We start from the raw sequence: 20062 nt of genomic DNA, 5'->3' as shown, positions 1-20062 counted from the left end.
GGTTGCATTAAAAATTCTTCTTCTTGCTTCGTTTGTTAATTACTTAACCGTGTTTTTGGAACTCTCGTCACTGATAACCACCGTGGCGATTCACGACGCCGCTGAATTATCCAAATCTCTCTTAACAAAAAGGTGCATGTACAACAATCTCCGACCATCCTGACGGAGCAGCATCCTTTTAGAGCGCGCTCGATACGAAGAAGAAAGTAAAAGAAATTCGCCGGAACAGGGAGTACGATTTATTCGCGAGGTAGTCGGTCAGCCGAAGCGCGACCCGTTCGATAAAATAAAAACGTGTTCAACGGACCGGCGTCGCTTTAATGCGGCAGTCAGTTGGATCGAGAATAAAAAAGAAATAAGAAACGACGAAGCTGCGTACTTATCGCAGCGTGAATGCACTCCGGGAATCGACGATAAAACGAGCGGCCGGGAATATGTACTTCTCGCGAAGACCATACGGACATCAGTCGAAGATAACCCGATGACATTTAAGAGCGATACGTTTCATCTTTCTTTGCGTTGCCACTTCCGCTCGTGTTACCACTTTCGCTGCAAATCTTAGGTTCCGAACTTTGATACTCGAGACTTCCAACTTTTATTTCGTCAAATTGGCGAAATAGGAACTTGGGAACTTAGAAATTTTCTCTGTCAACCCGCTCCGTATACGTACCAAGAATTCATCCGGAAAATCGGCGACGCACGGTGCAACGCTTACGGTAATCTCTGTATTTTATTTAAATTTCTCGCAATAATATTCTTGTTTCTAATTTTTAGCAACTAATAATTTCATAAAACTAATTTAAAATAAATTTTCAAACAAACACAATGGTTAAGTGTCTCGTTTTATTAGATATCAAAAAGCATAGTGTAGCGTGATGGTTACAGATAGGAGGCCGGTGCATTCAACTGGCTTTCATGCTCGTTTCCCCGAGCTACAACATATTACACGGCTGGTTAGAGCTCGCCGTATCCGATCTAATCTCGCCAACAGCGCACCGTTCCCAAAACGCCGTCGTTATCCGTTATTATTCCCCGAGTTTCTTTAAATAAGAACAATAATGCCGGTTGACCGTAACCGCAACGTTAATACGAGGCGAGATCGTGCGGCGCTGATTCGCCAAGCAATAACTTACGCAATCTCGTTCGTAGTTGTTCGGCTGAGCGTTTATCGCGGCGGTTCGTTCGTTGCGGGCCATTTTAGTCGGATAGGAAATTCGTCGCGCTTACCCCCTCGTTCACCGTTACATTTCGCCGCATTAAGCGGCGTTAGAGGGTTATTAAATAAGAATTATATTAGGCTCGGGGCCAACTGCAATTTTCCTTTCCGCGAACTCGTTTCGCTCGCGCTACTGAATGGGAAAAGGGACGGAATAAACGTGTTGGTTATGTGCACGTAATTGCATTAACAAAATCCGGTGAAATTACGCTCCCTCGTCGCGGATGCGATATATCGTTCGGTCACTGGATCGACGCCATTCTTACCAACGATAAAATTAATATTATTCTTGTAATTGGTTGATGTTAGAAATCCGAAGCTCAGTTTTAAGAATTCAACAAACTCAACGAGTTGCGTATAGTTTCGGAATGAAATGATATACTGGATGGAATATAAATTGCAAACAGGTTTAATATTATATTAATTACACAAAGTGGTAAATGGAAAGCTTAATATACTCACTTTCGTTTCGATATATCTTGAAGAACATCGATGCAGACCATCTCCAAGAGTCTCACTGATGCGCTTTCACCGTGATGAATGACATCCGGGTATCCCCTCTGATCTCTGGCTGAAATTAAATTACACCGTAATGTAATTAAAGCTTAATACTTTGTATTATTTTACCTTCGCGCTTAAACACCGATGCCGTACGCCCTTCGCTCGTTTGTTCCTCAATTTTCGTTAATTTCGATCATACATCCGTTGTAACCTATCGCCGCTTTCTCTCACGTTCCAAATTTAATTTCTCAAACGTGACCAGCCTCTCCATCGTTCCGCGCGTCGCATCAAATCGTCGACAAGTTCATCCTCGGCCCGTGAATTCGTTTACCCGAAACACGATTTTCTTTCTTTATTTTTAACCCGTCGCGAGTTCCTTCATTTACCACCTGTTCGTATGGAAATTTCGAATGAAATTTCTGCGAGCCGGGACTGGATCGACGACATCTAGCATCCGACCGGCGTGATGGCGTTTGCGAGTTTATTCGAGCGACAATCGAATAGCTAGAAGGTCGACGGACGTGTGACCGAAAACGGGATCCGGGGAGGATTTCAGAGATTGCACGACGAATTTGCAATTCAAAGAGGCACACGTGGGTACGTACACGTCGATCGGGGTAGCAATTGTTTCAATTCGTCATATACGCGCATTAATGGTGATCGTCGTCCAGCTCCTCTTGCGAAGGTGGTTCGTTAAATTTCAAAGCATAGTGGCTCACTTGACTTCGCGGCATCCCTTTGACGATCGCCGAGCCAAGATAATTAATTTACATACCCAAATAACATAGCGTGTAATTAATCGACCAGCTTCTTTCTTGAATCGCCTTACAGTGGTTAAACTTTGACACCATAAATTCATGATAATCCTTGGCAAACTGACACGAAATTTCCATTTTCTTATGCCAAGGAAAATTTGCAATTTTCGCAGTGTATATTTTATACATACATCTGCAATAGCGTTGTTAGCCTCATCCTTTTCAACAATCCTTAAGATATTCAAAGATCCACTTGAAATCTTCGTTCTCTCAGCCATGTATAAAACGACGCTTCATCGTAGCGCATTTTCATGTTACCACTGATCCCCGAGCGCATACGCAACTTCGCTAAATCGCATGCAGCTTCTGCGTCGGCTCTTCGTCGCTCGTACACGTCGGTGATGTTCCGTTCCGAGCGGAAGTAAAAAATTTTCTCACGAGAGGATCGCGCGTCGCACGGCTTTCCAGCGAGCATTTTTCACCTCCCGTCATAAAGTATGCTCCCGACGGGCTTCGAAATCCACGCCCGAGGATGAACGTCGTCGAAAACGTCCCGGGGTGGCGTCCTCAGAGGGGTGGAGCGAAAATAAATCCAACACGAACCGTTGCGGACTTCCTTGCTGCAGGACCCGCAACGAACCGATATAAAAGTCAGGTCGCAAACATTTTCTAGCTAGACACCACCAAAGAAAATGATTCTTTCTGCTTAAAAAAATTCTCGACCACTGTAACTCGTGTTTTCAATTTTGCTACCATTCTTGAAAAATTGTTTCATAATATTTGATGATATCGTGAATAGTTTTTTCGTGCTTCCTTGATTTCCAATAACGAATTTTCCATGATGAGAGTCAGTCTGCACGTGACGGCATTGGTGGGTGCGCACAGACGGGGTGAATCGGTGCATCGGCCAAGCAGACAACATCGTCGACATGATGAGAGCGAGAAATAAAACGAAAAGCAATTATTCAAATGCGTTCCACGCTGCGGAGTTCTATGTTCGTCTCCCCTCTCTCCATCATATAGCTTTTCTCCATTTCGGTTTTTTTTTCTTTTAACGCACTGCGACCTCTCGTTTCTCGCGTCTCGCGCTTCTTTGTATGTACAGGGTGACGCGAAATTCGCGAATATTATCTCTTTAGTGCATTTTGAAATTTAAAAAAGGTACCAAATATTCTTGATGATTTTTTCATTTCAATTATCTGAAAAAAGTGAAGCAACCCTTTGAAGTCGTATTTTATCCATCTGTTTCTCGACGTATCAGGTACCAATGACAAAGTACTTTAATTAACCAGCGTTTGAAGAAAACTTTTTTTAATTGTTAAGTCTTGAATTGATAGTAAATCTTGCAAGGAGCCTTTCAGATTCACCGTGTACATTTCCCCGCTTTTACTCCATTTTTCTTAGCTCATACCAGTAGTTCATTCCCCTTTTTCGTTTTACCCGTGATTCCGGCGAGAAAAGAGCGCCAGTAGAATGTCTGCTGTTATTACTAGCTTCGTGTCGAATCCCAGGACAGAGAAATCGCATCGACGAGCACGGGGACAATGACGTTGCACTTGACGGCCGTGTCGATACCCGATGCACTCGATCACGAGAAATTTTCTGCACTTATTCCCAAAGCTCGCTGTTCGCGTCTTATCTCCTCCACCAATCATGTTATTATAGTTATTACACTTAGTTGTAAGTACTCGAGGGAAATTTTGAGCTCGGCACGATTTCGCCATTTTTTATCCTATCAAACATGAAATATTCAGAAAACGCAGGACTTCCATAGCGGTCGGTCGAACTTTCATAATTATCACGCTCGCTTCTCCTCGATAATTAACCCCAACGATCATAGCCTCGTTATAGGTGTTTCGTTACTACGAAACTCGTTCGTCCAAGTCTAACGAGTCGTCGGAACGGAAGTTTGAAAATTTCCCGCACGCGTGTCTGCGTCGAACGAGGAGATTCCGCGAACAGAAACACGGCTTCCCCCTAACGTGATTAGTACTTCCTGTTGGAGAAGGAATATAAAATCTGTGCCGTTTGTCGCTGTTACCGGAAGCCGTAGAAACCGCAAGGAAAAAAAAAAGAAAGAGGAACATGAGAGGAACACCACGGCTCGCTGGTGTACCGGGCATATTTTCAGGGGCTTCGTTCTTGTTCCGTCGCTTCCAGGGACGTTTCGTTCGAAAACCGGAAACCGTCCGTGGCTGGCTAAGTCTCCTGTCCTGCAGTCAAAAACGTTGTCCTCGGAAACTGTTTTAATTCCTATTTGCATCATAGACCGAGATTACATCGAGGGGAACGAAAAGAAATGTCACCTTTTTTCAATTTCCTGTTTCTTTTCTCTGTTCTTCAGTTGAACCGGATCAATTGTAACCCAGACCTACAATGGTATTGCATTTTGTATATTTTGAAAGGATACCGGGGAGTTAAATGGGGAACGTTTTGTTCTGTCTTTAGTCATCGTCGGAGTTGGAATTTTTCCGGGACGAATTCGTGAACGAAACAAAGAGAAAGGTAGAAGGTAACAGAACGAAGAGAAAAATCGAATAACAGCGGAAAGAATAGAGAGAAGAGTTCAAACGCTCGACTGGCATCCGGTTAAATCTGAACGCTATAATTCCGTCGAATCCGTTTTATCGGACCAATCTTTGTTCCGCTAATTGAGGTCTTTTCATTCCTCTACAAATTGCCGGTGGAGAATCGTCGCTCGGCTTGTTCCGTGACGTCGGTTTACCGGTCGAACGGACGATAAAATGTCACCGAGAAACCTTAATTGAAACACCGTTCAATCGGGATTTATTAAGCGTCGTTCGATGCTCTAATCTCTACGAACCTTGTCTCGTAGGATGTATTAAATGAATCAGTACTTGACAAATAATTAACTCTACAGAAGTACCAGAAAAGATACCAAAAATGAAATCTTTCCTTTTATTGTACATAAATCTTTATTTAAAAGAAAAAAGAATGAACTTATGACCTGAAATACGAGAACCTGAAAAATAGCAAACGTTCCATCTGTATTATAAGCTTCGTCCAATGTCCTGACATAATATTTGATTCCATTATGTTTCAGGTTTGATCACGACCAGTGGCCGGAAACTCGATCGAGAAAATCAGGCGGAACACGTTCTCGAGGTGAGTTTGCATATAAATTATTTTTCTGGAAAAATATTGAAATTGAATCAGTGTTATCTGACAGAGTCCCAAATAGTAGGGCATCGCTTAATTAGGTCACGATTAATTGAACCTTTAATTAATGTCCTTGGAGTTGCAATATTTTTTGGTAACTTTTAAATTTGCATTTAAATTGAAAATTTGGAATCCCTCAAAATCCTCCAAAAATCTATTAATCGTCTATCTTTCGACTCGATTCTCGCACCTGATCTTGGCAAAGTGTTGACGAGGCTCTGTAGCCAGCTTAATAGTTCCTCGACTGAAGGTGGATTGCTTCGGCGAAACAATCATCTTAGCCTAAGTATAATCGCGCGTGGATGTGTAGAGGCGAGAGGGTTGTTTGCGCTTCGCTCGTCGACGACGTGCATCCAAGCCTGCAAGGCGTTGAGTTAAGTCGGATTCACGATAAAAGGAGCCAAGGATAGTATACTCGAATTTCCTGGTTCGAGACGATTAATAGTAGATTCTCTTCGCGAGATTGCTGTTTAGAGACGGCCTACTAATTGCTAGAACGAAACTACTTGCTCGCTGTAGACGCATCACTTTGTGACTCCTCGAAGCGTCTCATTTATCGGCTGATATTACTGCGACATCAAAGATTTGTATTGAAAATGATAATTGAATAATTAAACAGTGCCGATTCTATTTTCTGTATCGTTCTGAGAAACATAAAGAAGATCAAAAGAAGGGTGTCGAAGATCGAACTGTATCAGTAAAGAACAACTGAGAATAGTAGATAGGATCGAGTCCATAAGGTAAATCGAATCTCGAAACGGGGGTTGCTAACAGTCGATAGCTCGATTACCGATTCACCCTTTCGAGCGTTTAGTCTCGACCTGTCTGCTTTGTCAAATCTCTCGAATCACCGTTTCCTTTCGGTTCCTTCTCCTAGCGGAATCGCTTCTCCTAATATCGTCAGACTGGAAATGAGGAAGAAAATCGTATCCTCCTTGAAGATTGAAAAGTAAAATGAGGCGAGAATCTGGTGCCTGGAAAACGAGACGACCAGACAAGGGTGGCATAGCTTAGGCAGGAAACAGCAAGAGACAAGGGGTTAGAGAGAATGGAGGCGAGAATAAAGGAAGAGAAGTGTCGACGGGCCGAGTAGATGGAAAATCTAAGGAAAGAGGGACAAGGTGAAGCATTTCTCGACTGGTCGTCATTCGAGACTCTCGGGGATTTCTCTTGGCGTCCAGATTAAAGGAAGAGTACCAACGACGACCCTTCCGAGGAACCAGCCCTTCTTGGTTTCTCTCTTTCTCTTTACATGTGTATATGTATGTGTGCGGGGATCGTGAAACGTTGGAATTTCGTTACAATGGAAAGAGCAAAGGAGTATAGCAATCTCGGGAAAAGGTTCGCAACAGGAGCTAGAAATAAATAGAGACGAAATGGGAAACGGCTGGGTGGCGCCTGTTTTCAACCCTCTAACGACTTTTTACGTGTCTCCGAATAAAGGGGTGCATGGCCCTTTGGCTTGTTCGATTTCTCCCATGGAACACACCCTTATCCGAACTGGGATATTTATCAAAGTGTTGTTTAGGTGAAGTTGAAGAGAACTCGACTCGGAAAACACATATGTGACTACTGGTTTACGGTCAATCGATTTATGCGGCATAAAATCGAATTGAAGGAACGTGTGTTTATTGCGCGGAAAAGAAGAACCCGCTTCAGCCGTTCGTTTTATTCATTTTTAGTAGCCTGAAACACTTTGGCTCGCTCGAACCAAAGTTCTGAAATCTTGATAATTTTATTGAGTTGATATTGAGGATGATATTGTGAATCAATTAACTTTGGTACTTTGTGGCTCAAATATTAGTTTAATTGCTTTCTGTTTTACAAAAATAAACGTTCGAAGAACGACTTCGTTAAAGAGCCGCGAAACGAATTAATTACAATTGATGAACAGCTGGAATTACATCAATTTAGTGTCAATAGAATGAAACATGGCGAGATTCGGTCGAATTATATTTCGATTCGGAGGAACGGAACTTTGCAATGCAAATATTCGACCCCTTTTCCCGGTCCCGGATTAATCCGAGCCGCGAAATAATGATCGAGAACGATATTTAATATCGGAAATACAAATTTGTATTAGCGTCGTTATCTACGCTACAATGGACCGATTCTCGACCACGACGTTAATGAATCGCGCAAAGGAAATCGATAGAAAAATGAACGAGTGGGAGTAGAAAAAAGAAAAACGTCGCTGAGCCGCTCGTTGGGGGCAATAATTAATTATCGCATTGCTGACTCGGCGTTCTTCCGTTAAAATTAACCCAGTTATTGTCGCAACTTGTGTCGCAGTTTTCCATAAACGTTCGACGATAATTAATCGAGCTCCCGGTTAAGAAAAACAAGAATCTCCTTAATTGAACTAACGAGAGAACGTTTTAGTCGTCCAGTTAAGAGATTTCAATCGTTTCGACCGATTTTACGTCCCATAGAGCATCGAAAATGTTCGACACGTTCATTGCATTCTCCGCGTAATTGCAATAAAAGCAATAATTGCCGCTGCATTATTTGTCAGAATGTGCAAGTAAATCACAAAAGACTTAAGAAAAATAAGATGTTCGTGCGAGCTTAACGAGGAAAATAAATAAGCCAATTGAATTACTTTGTAGTTGAAGGAACTTTTTCTGAAGGAGTGAAATGTATCTCGTTTTCATGAAGTAAAATGCTTCAAAGAAATCTTTTGTTCCCCGAGTGCAAGAACGGCCGATACTTGTATCCTTCTTCTCGTAGTTAAAAGCGCTGCAGGCTTCATTCAACTGCAATTTTTTCCTCGCGTTGATCAAATAGAACGTTTTAACAATGTTTTAAAACTTTTCAACCTAAAGTTTCCGATAAAATAAAAGCACCGTTCTAGCGTGTATTTAACATCCGTGATGTGAGTTTTTGCTCTGGTAATGTTTCCATATTGTTTTTCGATATGCAGCAAGTTCACACAAGTTTCAGCTAAATTAATTTTACTGTTTAACCCGTCGATCATCATATTTGATAGACAAATAGGAATGCATACATACGTGAAAATTTTATTCCTCGTTAAATGAAAGATAAATAATTTTAACTTTGACTACGTAGAAGCTTTCTCAGAGAAGGTAAAAACTTTCCTCTTTCGTTCAGCCACTATTTTTAAACAGTATTCATTTTTTAAATAGCACCCCGAAGAGCTGAAAACTTTTAATATCACTAATTAAACGAGGCTATCGATATTTTTCATTAACTTTGATGTATCGAGAAAAGTTGCATACAGGTAATCAGAACCACGATATTACAAGGGCGAGCTAAAATATTTTGTCCCTTTTCAGATATTTCAATCAAAACTGCACATACCCAGATGAAACCTCTTGTTCGTAATTAGCAAAGACAGTGCTGAAAAGTATTCTTCCATATAAAATATGAAACTTCATTTTTGTTCTTGTTCTGTCAATTTATACCAACCTATTGCTTGTTTCTTCTCAACTAATGTAAAATCCTCAAACAGATTTTTCCCAATAATCTCCGAATATCCGTCGGCAACGATGAAATTCCCTCGATGTAACCGCGTCGATGTTGATAGAGAGATACCTGATATTCGTTTAATTAATGAAGAATCCGCATAAAGTTTAACGGTACGTGTACATCGGAAGCCAAGTCGATCATAAATTTCAACACACTATTTCGAAGTAGGTGCTCGAAACTGTATCTGGCAGACACTCGGTGCCCTGTGCACCCCGGTAAGCAAGTTTCAAGCCTACTTCGAATACCGTCGAGTGTCTGGAGCGTGCCTGGAGAATAAGGGCACTGAAGCCAACCATCGGCAACCGAAAAGGCGGACCCATCGAAACTCGTCCCTTCGTTTCTCTCGCCTCGATGGAAACTTAAATGAATCGCGTTTCCATTCTCTCGTTACCTTATTTATCCATAGTTTCGCGGTGGTTCGGGTTGAAAGGAGCGTTTTAGTTAACAGAGAGACCGGTTGGGTTAATGGATAAGGGTGAAGATTAAGAGGGATCTCGTGATACGTATTTATGTTGCCATTTAATAAATTGAATATTGTTAACGGAGAAGATTTATACGGGAACAGGACGGATCTGGTTTCGTGGAAAATTACTTGTATCGTAGCCGACATCCGAGATATTGCATCGCGGACCGCCTAACTGCGAAAGCTATCCGCTTAGTCTCGACGCGCAGCTTGTCGGCTAAGCAGGCCGTAAGCTTTTTGCTGTCGCTTTATTAATAGGTGTGATTTTTCATGCTTTTTCTCCTCTGTTCCGTGCTGCCTCACCGCCACTTTGCCACTTCCTCTCGCTCGGTGACGCGACGCGTGCTAAAATATTTCAGGCCCGTGCAGCTGAAGCTCGCGTACCGAGTACATTAATAAGAATGCTTAACTAGGCACTCGGGTCATGTTTCACCTATACCTTCCTTTTTCTCTGCAAAATTCAGCGCATCGACTATGTGCACCGTCAGCGTCGTATCTTCGGTGGTTTCATCGTAACGACATCTCGCATGCAACTCGCGTAGAACTTGTAAGAAGCTTCATTTGCAGCCGCTGGTACTTGTTAACACCCCCTTTCTTAGGTTTTGCACGCTCGTATACACGTGTACGTACGATCGCTTTCGACCGCACGTAAAGCCTGCCAATTTCCGGTCAGACGACCACGCGCCATCGTAGAAAAATATCGCGCGTATTCAGCATCTTTCCGAGGTGGTTAACCGGAAAGGGGCTTCGTGCCACGTATTACGTTGAAGAGGAGCACGGCGGCGAAAGGAAGAGAGGGCGAGAAAGAAGACCGGAGAAAAAGGGAAAGAATCGATCGTCGAGCATAGCGACGAAAGAAAAAGGCTCGTTCAGCAACATAAAAGTCCAATTTTTCTTCTTCCTTTTCTTCAATTTTCTCTCTTTAACACTTCGCCTTTGTTTGTATCTCACCTCCTCCTTTTTCTACTCTTCATACTTAGTATGGATCCTCGAACCCGTCGTTAAATCCCTTAATCGATATTCCTCGTGTCCTTTTTGCACCGTTAGCTAATTGCAACGACACCTGGCTTAATTTTCCCGTTCTTTTCGAGCACGCGAAGTCTCGCAAAAACGTACGAACGAAGGACTAGGATACTCGAGGAGAACACTCAGACCATCTTCAAGGTGACACGACGATCCTATGTCTTTACTTCTTTCTTTTTTTCTTTTATTCGCTGTTGAGTTCCTTTGAACTACCGACTGATGGATGGAACGTGTGAAACGTGGTTCTTAATTGAAGTGCTTCTGAAAGACTGCAGGGTTTAAGGACGGAAAGGACACGTTCCCCTATACTTTCGGCAATTATCTCACTTTTTCATAAAAACTAGTAACTTAAAATAAGAAATCGAAGAGTTAGATTACAAAATTTATCCTCAGTGTGAGGATTTGTGTTAAAGCGGAATTTTCTATTTTTCTAAAGCGTCGATTGCATGCGTCTGTGTCCGGCAGACGATCTTGTTCGATTTTTTCTACTAAATTGCGGTTATATTTTTAAATAAGACACATATTATTTGAGTAAAAATAATCGGGCAAGCTCGCCCGCTGGACGCCCGAAATTCCGCTTTTAGATGTAGCGCTCAACGTGTTAAGTAGTAAGTAGTATAAGTAGACGAATAGTCAGACGGCGCGGTAAAGGTTTAGTCAGACAGTAGAAAATCATGATCAGGCAAAAGTAGCAGACGATAGTGTAAGCATATAGAATATTAAAAAACATAAAAACAAATGAATATGAAGTCAATTATATAAAAATTTAATTAATGTTAGATTATCCTAAGGTACAAAGTGGAGAAAACAAAAATCAGAGGGAGTTGAAGAGCAACAGGGAAACCGGGTCAACCGTAAAAGGGTAAAAATACAGAGAGGAAGAAAGGAATGACTAATCACGAATGGGTATTCAAAAATCTTGACGGGAGAATCGTGTAGCCGCAAGCATTCCGCGTGCTACGCCCGAATAAATATCGCGAAGTGGAGAAAGTACGAAGCAACCGCGGGAAAAGTCTGACACAAAGAGAAAGGAATGCGTGAACCCGTCCGTTTTCACGTACCATTGTCTGTATTTCTAAAGCGGCAAAGCCTACCCTCTCTGATTTTCGTGATTTCCATTCAACGATCATTCGCCCTTTCGGTATGCTCATGAATCTTGCGATACATTCAACCAATTTATAATCAACTATAAACAAGCCCATTTTCGGCAATCTTTCACGAAACACAGTTTGAGAAAAACTGTCCTGGAACAACGATAAAATCTTTATAAAACGAATTTACTTGACCAGACTTTCTCTCTTTTCTCCTTGCTCGAGATCTGAGTTTGACGTCTGGCGGTTGTTCGCGCCTGTCAGACTTCGTACAAACTCCACGCTTGTCTCAAGCAGAGGAACATCTTCTTTCGAAACTTTCCATGACTTCAGTTCGGAGGAAATTTCTTTTCTATCGAGGCTGACCACAATTACCTATCTAAACGTTATCATTATCACGTGTAGAAGTCCCTTTTCTCATTATAAAACTTCGTGTTAAATTTGTATAAGATATCATTATGAACATTTTTCGAATAAAATACTTTTTAACTGCATAAACATTAAAAGGGAGGGTAGAAAATATAGCGAGGGTAGAATTCTTGCTGATAACGAAAATTCACCGTGTCCATGGTCGTAGAAGTTATCAGTGATTTTGCGACTCGGATATCGAAGAGTCGAAGATTTTAGGTAGAAATGGAAGGTCCGATATCTCGTGGAACGTCAAAAATAGCCGGGGGTTATAGGAATTCCTCGACGCGAAACGGTAATTGTCCCGTTTAAAAGCCATCGATACCCGTGATGTCGTCCTTGTATTCGATAAGTTCTTTCGAGGAGAACAAAACTTCGCCAGTATCTTTTTCGAGAAATCTGCCATTCTTGGTACCATCGCCTCCGGTGCTGCAGTTATTAATTACACAATCTGGTTGGTTCGTTAATTGAAGACAAACTTCGTACTCGTGGGCAAAAACAGGCAGACAATTAAGAGAAATATAACGGTAAGGTGGACGTAGTCAGCGGATATCGTCTGCCCTTTCGAGCTGGTTCTAATTATTAACGACCGCAATTACCAGGGTGTTTCCTCTGATAATATCTCTCTCGTATTCGTCTTCGAGTAACTTAGTACATAATCGCGATAGATTTTAGACAAACTTAATGTACGGAGGGTAACTCATAAAGGGTAATAGTATCTTCGAATGTTTCGGTTTTCTTAAATTCATGCTTGCGGTATCTTTAATGCAATATAAATGATCTTAGCATCGACAAGATTTGGCGAACAGGGATCGAAATAGAGTTAAGGGATTGCAAGGATACGTCTCGTTTAGCTCGTAGCTATGCATTGGAAAACGCTTAAGGTGCATCCACAAGATTGTTAAGTGGCTAGATAAACGTTATCCTTTGGTTTCGAAATAAAGCTAGCTTCTTCTGCGTGGGACGTTTGAAAATGGACCCTGGTAACGTGATACTTTATGCATACGATAGAGATACTTTGGTAATTTACAATTCGAAAATTTACATTAACGCAAAATTGTTGTCAAAGTAAACTTGAGCAAGCAGTAACTTGTTCTGGGGAGTAGCAAGGAAATACGAACTTAAAACAAAGTAAGTAAGCTTGACCAAAAAACGACGATCTTTCGACGACAAAGTTTTACGAGCCCGAAAACTTTGCTCGTCTTAATCAAATGTTTTATACCGTCTGTAGTTTATTTAGATCATGGTATTTTTTGTACGAACTCGATACTTTTGCAAGATCTCTTTGTGAAAATTACTCCTGTAGTGCTTGCAAACTTTATCCAGTTTTAATTTACATGCTCGGTATTTGATGTTGCATCGAGTTACGTTCTTTTAGACAAGCTCACATCCGCAGCAAATTGGAAGGTAAATAAATCCTCTAACGGATTAAACGAGGATCCTTTAATAAACTCTTTTACCCACTAAATCGTTAAGATATTTTCACTTCCTTTTATAGAAACTTGATTCATTTAATCCAACGCAAATTATGAAATTTTTATATTATGAAATTCGAAAATTTGCAGACAATTTTACAGAGAATCTAATGAGTTCGCAGAGTATTTATAATAATGTAATCTGATAAGAAATATGTGCATACAAGAAAAAAAAAATTGCGTATGTAAACGCAGGTTGATGCGATTCGTTTGTCGTATAAATCGAACCGGAATACAATCATCCGGACTGAGAAAAATAATATAAATAAAAGAAAGTGTATCGTTATCCATAAACGACGAATGTTCGATGAAAGAGGTGAATGTAGCGGTTGCGGTTGAAAGAGTAGAAATAAAAAATATAGCGGAACAGTCTACTTTGAGAAGAGTATCCAGGAGCGGAGCTAATGGTAGCGGTAATTGAGTTGAGGAAACCTTTTAAATGAACTGCTTTTCGCCACGATATTGCGTCGCTTTTGTGCTCGTTGATGACTTACAAAGCAGCCAGGAAGTCGTTGCAAAGATGCTGGTTCCGCGTTCAAGCCTCCACGAAAGGGACGCTTTAAAAATGTGCCGTTCTTTAAATCTAAATAAATTTCATTTCGCGTATAGAAGCGGGATGAATGAACCGACGAAACACGAGCACTCTTATTTACGAACGTTTAACACCAAAGTGTTAAATTAACCAAATAAAATTTGTCGAACCATTTGTCTTTGACAAATAAATATTACAAGTAATATTAGAAACAGAATCATTAATTAAAATTGATGTTGATAATTTTTCGTTACATTTCTGGCAATTTTTCAATTTCTCTATATGTGCCGCGACAAACATTGTATCGTATCCCTTCATTCCTCTGGATGGGCCGCCGCGTCGTTGAACCACCCTCCAACAAACTCCTAACTCGATTAGAGCTGCACAAAGGCGTGGCGGCCGTTGGTGGCGCAATAAAAATCAGGATTTCCGGCTGCTGGCTCGTAACATTCATACCGGTTGCAGTATCGAAAGGCGTGAGTATACTCGTGCTTCATAAAAAGGCTCGTAAACGTACGTGTACCGTTTCAGCGGCGAAGACAATTTGAAAAAGCACAGGTAAAATGGCGCCTGGCAGGCGCCTTCGACGATTTACGCGATTCCCGAACCGGGTTCCGCTTGGAGAACCCTCGAACAGGTTGCACGAGTTCTTAGACTTGTCTTCAAAGGAAATCTTATCTCTTGGCATGCTTCGTACTGTCTAGAAATATTGCAGAGCTAAGATTGGACTCACGCGATGAGCAAAGTGCATGGTAAAATTAAAATTAAGGAATGATTAGCGATAAGCTTATTCGATATCGTTAGATTTATTGTGTCCATGAAAGTGGTCAGGAATGCATAGGATAAAGTGAAAAATAGGATATAAATAGGTACAGCTTGATTTTTTTATTAACATATTAAATACTATTCGGGTCATTAGCGAAAGAATCAATAAGTAAAAAATAAAAAGTAGTTTCGAATTCCATTGAAATTAGATTAGTAATTCACAGTAGCATAATTGAAGGATCCTTGCAGAGCAAAGAGTGGTTTCTTAAATAACCTTTCCTTTGATCTCATGGTTAAAAAGAGATCGTGTAAAGGGAGAGCTGTTGAATCTCGAAATAAAGAGAATGGTCTTTGTAAACATAAATTGGCCACAGGCCTTTCACTAGGGGAAGTGCACTTAATTCGGCACAGAGGTCACAGGAAAATCCCCCAAATAATGATTGCGGAATTAAAACGCTTTCCTCGAGGGAGACGTAACAATTTTCATTAATTTAACCAGGAGGGATAGGGTTGTTTCGAGGAAATGGGTAAATACTCTCAGCCAGGTATTAAGAACGACACTCGGCTTCTTGAAAGTACAGAAATGATTGGTTCCTGATTAAAACTTCAAAGCCTCTTAAAATAGAGAGTAATTCAACTATATGGAAAGCCTTTCTGCGTGAAATTTATTTTCAATTTGACAATCTGTATTAGAGATTGAATACGTTCTATATACATAAAAAAGAAATCACTTTTCATATTATTGGAAAAATCCGATCGAGTGGAACGTGAAGATGTCTCGAATTCAAGCTTACAACTACCAGTTTTCCTCTTGGCTTTGTGCATTCCCGCCACTGGATGTGATTAAATATCGATCGACAGGGATGCTTGGAATAAGGCTGGCCGTGTAAATAATTTCGTTGAAAGTGTTCCTGTATCGTGAGCATAATTGAAACGCGTCAAACCAACCAGGAGAAGAGAAAACGGGAAAAGAAACACGGTAGTGTATCGACCGATATACGCTAAAGATAATTGATAATCCGATATCAGTTAATCGATACACGAACGAATGTAACTCTCCTCTGCGGGCAATACAGTATTGGAACCACAATGGATCCTCGATATATTGCTTTCAGCTATTTTTCGCGAGATGTGCCAACACAGAAAACCATGGCGAGAATGGTCACGTTCGAAGCTAACGAAACAGCTATCCCGAAGTAATTAAACTACCCTCGATCGCCATTGCGCTGGCTATGACAGCTCTCGATTGGGCATTTTAGTAAATTCAATAAAACTTTTGTCCTCTAACGCTCGCGTGGAATCCCTGCTACCACTGTGCATTCACATTTTTTTTCTCTTTCTCTCTTTCTGCGTACACCTCGTTTCTCGCTGGAACTTTCAATAGCTCGACGATCAAATAATCCGGAATCTCTGAAAATCATTTCGGATTCGAGTTTTTCCAAGATCTTTCGAAGATACACGTTTCGAACTTCGATTTTCACGAGTGGCATACGAATGTCGTCCTGGAACGATTTTCTTTGGAAGGAAAAAGTGATAAAATTAAAGTACCGTTTTTCGGGGTATAGATTCAGATATGAGAAAGGATGAATTTGCCTTCGATATGCTAATCAACTTGTTAAGGTAATCATTATATCGAAACGAGATCAACGAAGAAGTAATATCGAAGCAGGTTGGAAAGATAAGTATCGAGAGCAATGGTAAATCGATTCAAAGAACAAGATCGAATGGACAGAAAATGGGGGAGGGGCGTCTTATCTTCACGGAAATGTTTCCATGTCGGTGGAAATAAGTTTTCCCCTGGCGACATCCTCGACGAGATTTCGTTGGTCTTTTACCTTTACGATCAGAAGCAGGAATACGGTCAGCGGCGTCGATTTTGCAGATCGTGTTCACGATATTCGCGCATGAAAAGCTAGAGATTCCGCGGTACCAACAGGAAACCGGTGGAAAGTGTGTAGGATAAGAGGGTAACAACCATGGTAAGTGGGATAAAAGGAAAAATGCGACTGCTCGGAGAAACTCATAGCGGAGGAAAACGTTTCGAGATATTGCGAACGAAAGTATGGATATAACTTAGTGCATGCTTCTTTGCGTTTTGTTTCGCAAGAAATTGGAATGAAAGCGTACCTACCTTTCTAATACTTCGATGACCACGCGTTTTAGATCTAAACAAAGCAAAGGATAAAAATCGAAACGCGAAATTTTATTAAGAACGAATGAATGAAAGAGGTTAATTAAATACGTGTTGCAAAAGAGAGAAAAAAGGGACGAAACACTAGGGATGAGATTAGAGTAACTGGGAAGTCAGGGGATGATCGTAAGCGCTGTAAGGATGGATTCAGGGCTTAAAGTCAATAATGCAAGTTGGGATTATGTAGCCATTTTCATTCGGTTCTACAAGGTACAGCGGCTTTCGTGTTCTACCTACCGATGGATTATCTGAATAGGAAAGGCTCAAAATTACTTTGTGCATGAATGCCACTTGATCCATTCAGAAGTTTCCGGGATCTCTCGAATGCGTTTGTTCATTTGTGGCCAATTACGTGAAACATATCGTACAGGGTTGCTAATCAAATCTCAACTCTTGTAACTGCTATAAATTCTCGACTCTCCTGTTAGCTGGGTTAATTAAAATTAAGTAAAAAAAAAAATATTATGCTTGTTCGTTTATAACGAGACTAAAAGTACAGTCAAATCAACCTTTCAAAAAATACTGATTCAACTCTCGAATATCAAAATTTTCTAAATTTCAGCTTTCTAAAGATTCCATAATTGACCGTTCTCTATTTCAGGTGACAGTAAGGGACGACGGAAGGCCTTCGCTGTCGTCGACGACTCGCGTAGTGATCTCTGTGGCGGATATAAACGACCATGGACCAGAATTTGAGCAAAAATTCTACACCGTTCAAATCCCTGCCTCTCCGTCGACCGACAAACCCTTATTCCAGGTAAGAAGCTTCGTTTCCACTCGATCAGATCATCGTAATTCTATCCGACCTTCTAGTTGAATTAGGACATGGCATCCCACTTTCTTCGACCCCTCGATGTAAATGGAGAAACGGACGAGACCGTTTCTGGTCCGTTTCATTTTCTCGTTGTCTCTTTGTAACACCAAGTAGAAGTAATACCTTCCCCCCGTATCTTGTTGTATATATTATCCATTCGCTCGTGAAGGAAACAACCCGACCCGCGGAGATGTGTATACGTATGCCAGACCGACGGGGTTGGTGCGTGAGTCGAGAAAGTAATCGAAACTTCGTCTCACCAATGTACTGGCACAATTTGTTTTTGTTGAACGTCTGCGTATATAGGATTCGAGGGCTATAAAAGAAGCAGGATCACCGCAGGATTCTCTTTTTCTAACTTTTAACGCATCGACTTACGCACTCGATTCTCTTAAGCTGGTCGCTGACTCGATCGAACGGAATCCCTTTCGAAATGAAATCTACGTATTCATACAGATTTCTCAGCTTTGATTCTATTACTCAAATTTGAACCTTTCGGTGTATAATACTTTATTGAAGTTGAGGGAGGGTTGAACGAACCAGCGATCAGCATCCTTTTCACGATGTCACTTCAGTTACAAAACAAAATCTTAGACCTTTCCGTTGTCTCGAATGTGTTAACTTTTGTGTGCCTTAAGTACTCGAAAAAAAAACGAGGCTGATACGTTTAAGAGGACGGACAGATTGCTTTGCGACACCCTGCTCGCTTGGTGGTTATCGAACGTGTCCTCCCTTCGAGTCGCCTCTTGTTCTCGATGTGATCAAAGAGCCGGACCCAGCCCGCTGACTATCGCAGCGTAAAAGGGTAGAGATTTAGCGCACGAACACCCTCGCATTCGATCCACCCGCAACCCTGTAGTTCTTCGGATTTACGAGCGAGTGGTACACCGGTTACATGGCGCGTTTTCACGCGTCGTCGACTTTCAGATTCCGGCGACGGAAATGGTGGTTAACGAGTTCCCTTTGTAACGAGCGTTACCTTAGACCACCACTCTTCTGAGAATCGATTCTGGCCTCGATTCACCGAAATTCCATAGAGATTTATTTATTTATTTATTTATTTGTAAATAGACGGGATTGACCCTTTGGATACAGAATTTAACAAAAATAATTTGAAACAAACCTTCGTGCCTATAAGATAATATTTCGTGCAAGCGGCATACAAAAATCTGGTGTGACTACAATAAATTAGGCAGAGCATAGTTTCAGAAGGATAAGCAACGCTAACGCAAGGTACTCTTCATAGCATCTCTTAGTGCGAAAGTGTTACAAGTGGCCAAATCTGGTTTTGTAGCTCACTATAAAAAAAGGATTAAAGCTTCTAGTAGTGCGAGGCGGAACGTTAAAACGAGCTAGGCTGAGGAGTTCGGAGCAATCGATTTTAGAAGTGAGGATACTGTTAAGAAATAGTACTGCTTTGTAGAGGAAGGAGGTGGAAATGTTCCATAATTGCACTGTAATCGTGATCGTCCCACCTCATGGGATTACCAGATTTATACGCTAAGAATCTGAGAAATTTATGTTGCACCTTTTTTGATATTTTGATTTATGAAGAACAGTGTTGATTAATTTAATATCTGGTCAATTGATTCGAATTAGCCTATACATGCCGTTCAGATACACTGAACTGTAAACATATTTGTACTATTAAATGTTTGCGTGATTCGCAAAAGCGCCACAGGACCTAAAGTCGCAATCGATGTTAACCATAGATAGAGGAAGCCAGAGGGAGCTCGTTAATCCCGACATCAGTAGTAATAATAACTCTTGCACAATATATCTGCGATATTTAATATAATTCCCTGTCAGTGTTGAATTTCATCGGGGCCAGATTCAATTTCACCGGATATCGAATTACGCTTGCTCGTTCCCGTAATTTTGGTCGGTCACTTTGCGTTATGAAACGTGCTTTAACTTCCGGCTGCGCAAATCTACAATATAAATGTTAGAAACCGTTGATGTGTCAAAATATACAGGACCAAGTATGATTGTTACAAACACAACGTGATTGTCCAAGAAAAAAAATGAAGCAGAAACGAGGAAAAAAACGTGAGAACGGAAAAGGGGTGCGTATGTTAAGGGTTGCTTCGGGCGCGAGTTAAAATTGGCTTTTTCTTACTCTCTCGACATCGAACGAACCGGAGGAAAAAAATCACGGT

The 20062-nt window shown here is 41.1% G+C and overlaps 1 protein-coding gene across 7 annotated transcripts in view; it reads left to right on the top strand.

Annotated features, from left to right (window-relative positions):
- LOC114883227 (fat-like cadherin-related tumor suppressor homolog) overlaps positions 1-20062 on the top strand; it is a 291047-nt gene that overhangs the window by 251857 nt on the left and 19128 nt on the right. For all 7 annotated transcript variants that reach the window (XM_029176014.2, XM_029200842.2, XM_029200833.2 and 4 more), the window contains exons 6-7: positions 5537-5598; positions 17691-17846. In XM_029176014.2, coding sequence (XP_029031847.2) covers positions 5537-5598; positions 17691-17846 — 218 coding nt within the window. The remainder of the gene's footprint in view (positions 1-5536; positions 5599-17690; positions 17847-20062) is intronic.

Source organism: Osmia bicornis, chromosome 4 (assembly GCF_907164935.1).
Source record: "Osmia bicornis bicornis chromosome 4, iOsmBic2.1, whole genome shotgun sequence".
NCBI classification, from domain to species: domain Eukaryota; kingdom Metazoa; phylum Arthropoda; class Insecta; order Hymenoptera; family Megachilidae; genus Osmia; species Osmia bicornis.
The sequence above is the reverse complement of the archived record's forward strand: the minus strand, read 5'-3'. Positions and strand labels throughout refer to the sequence as shown.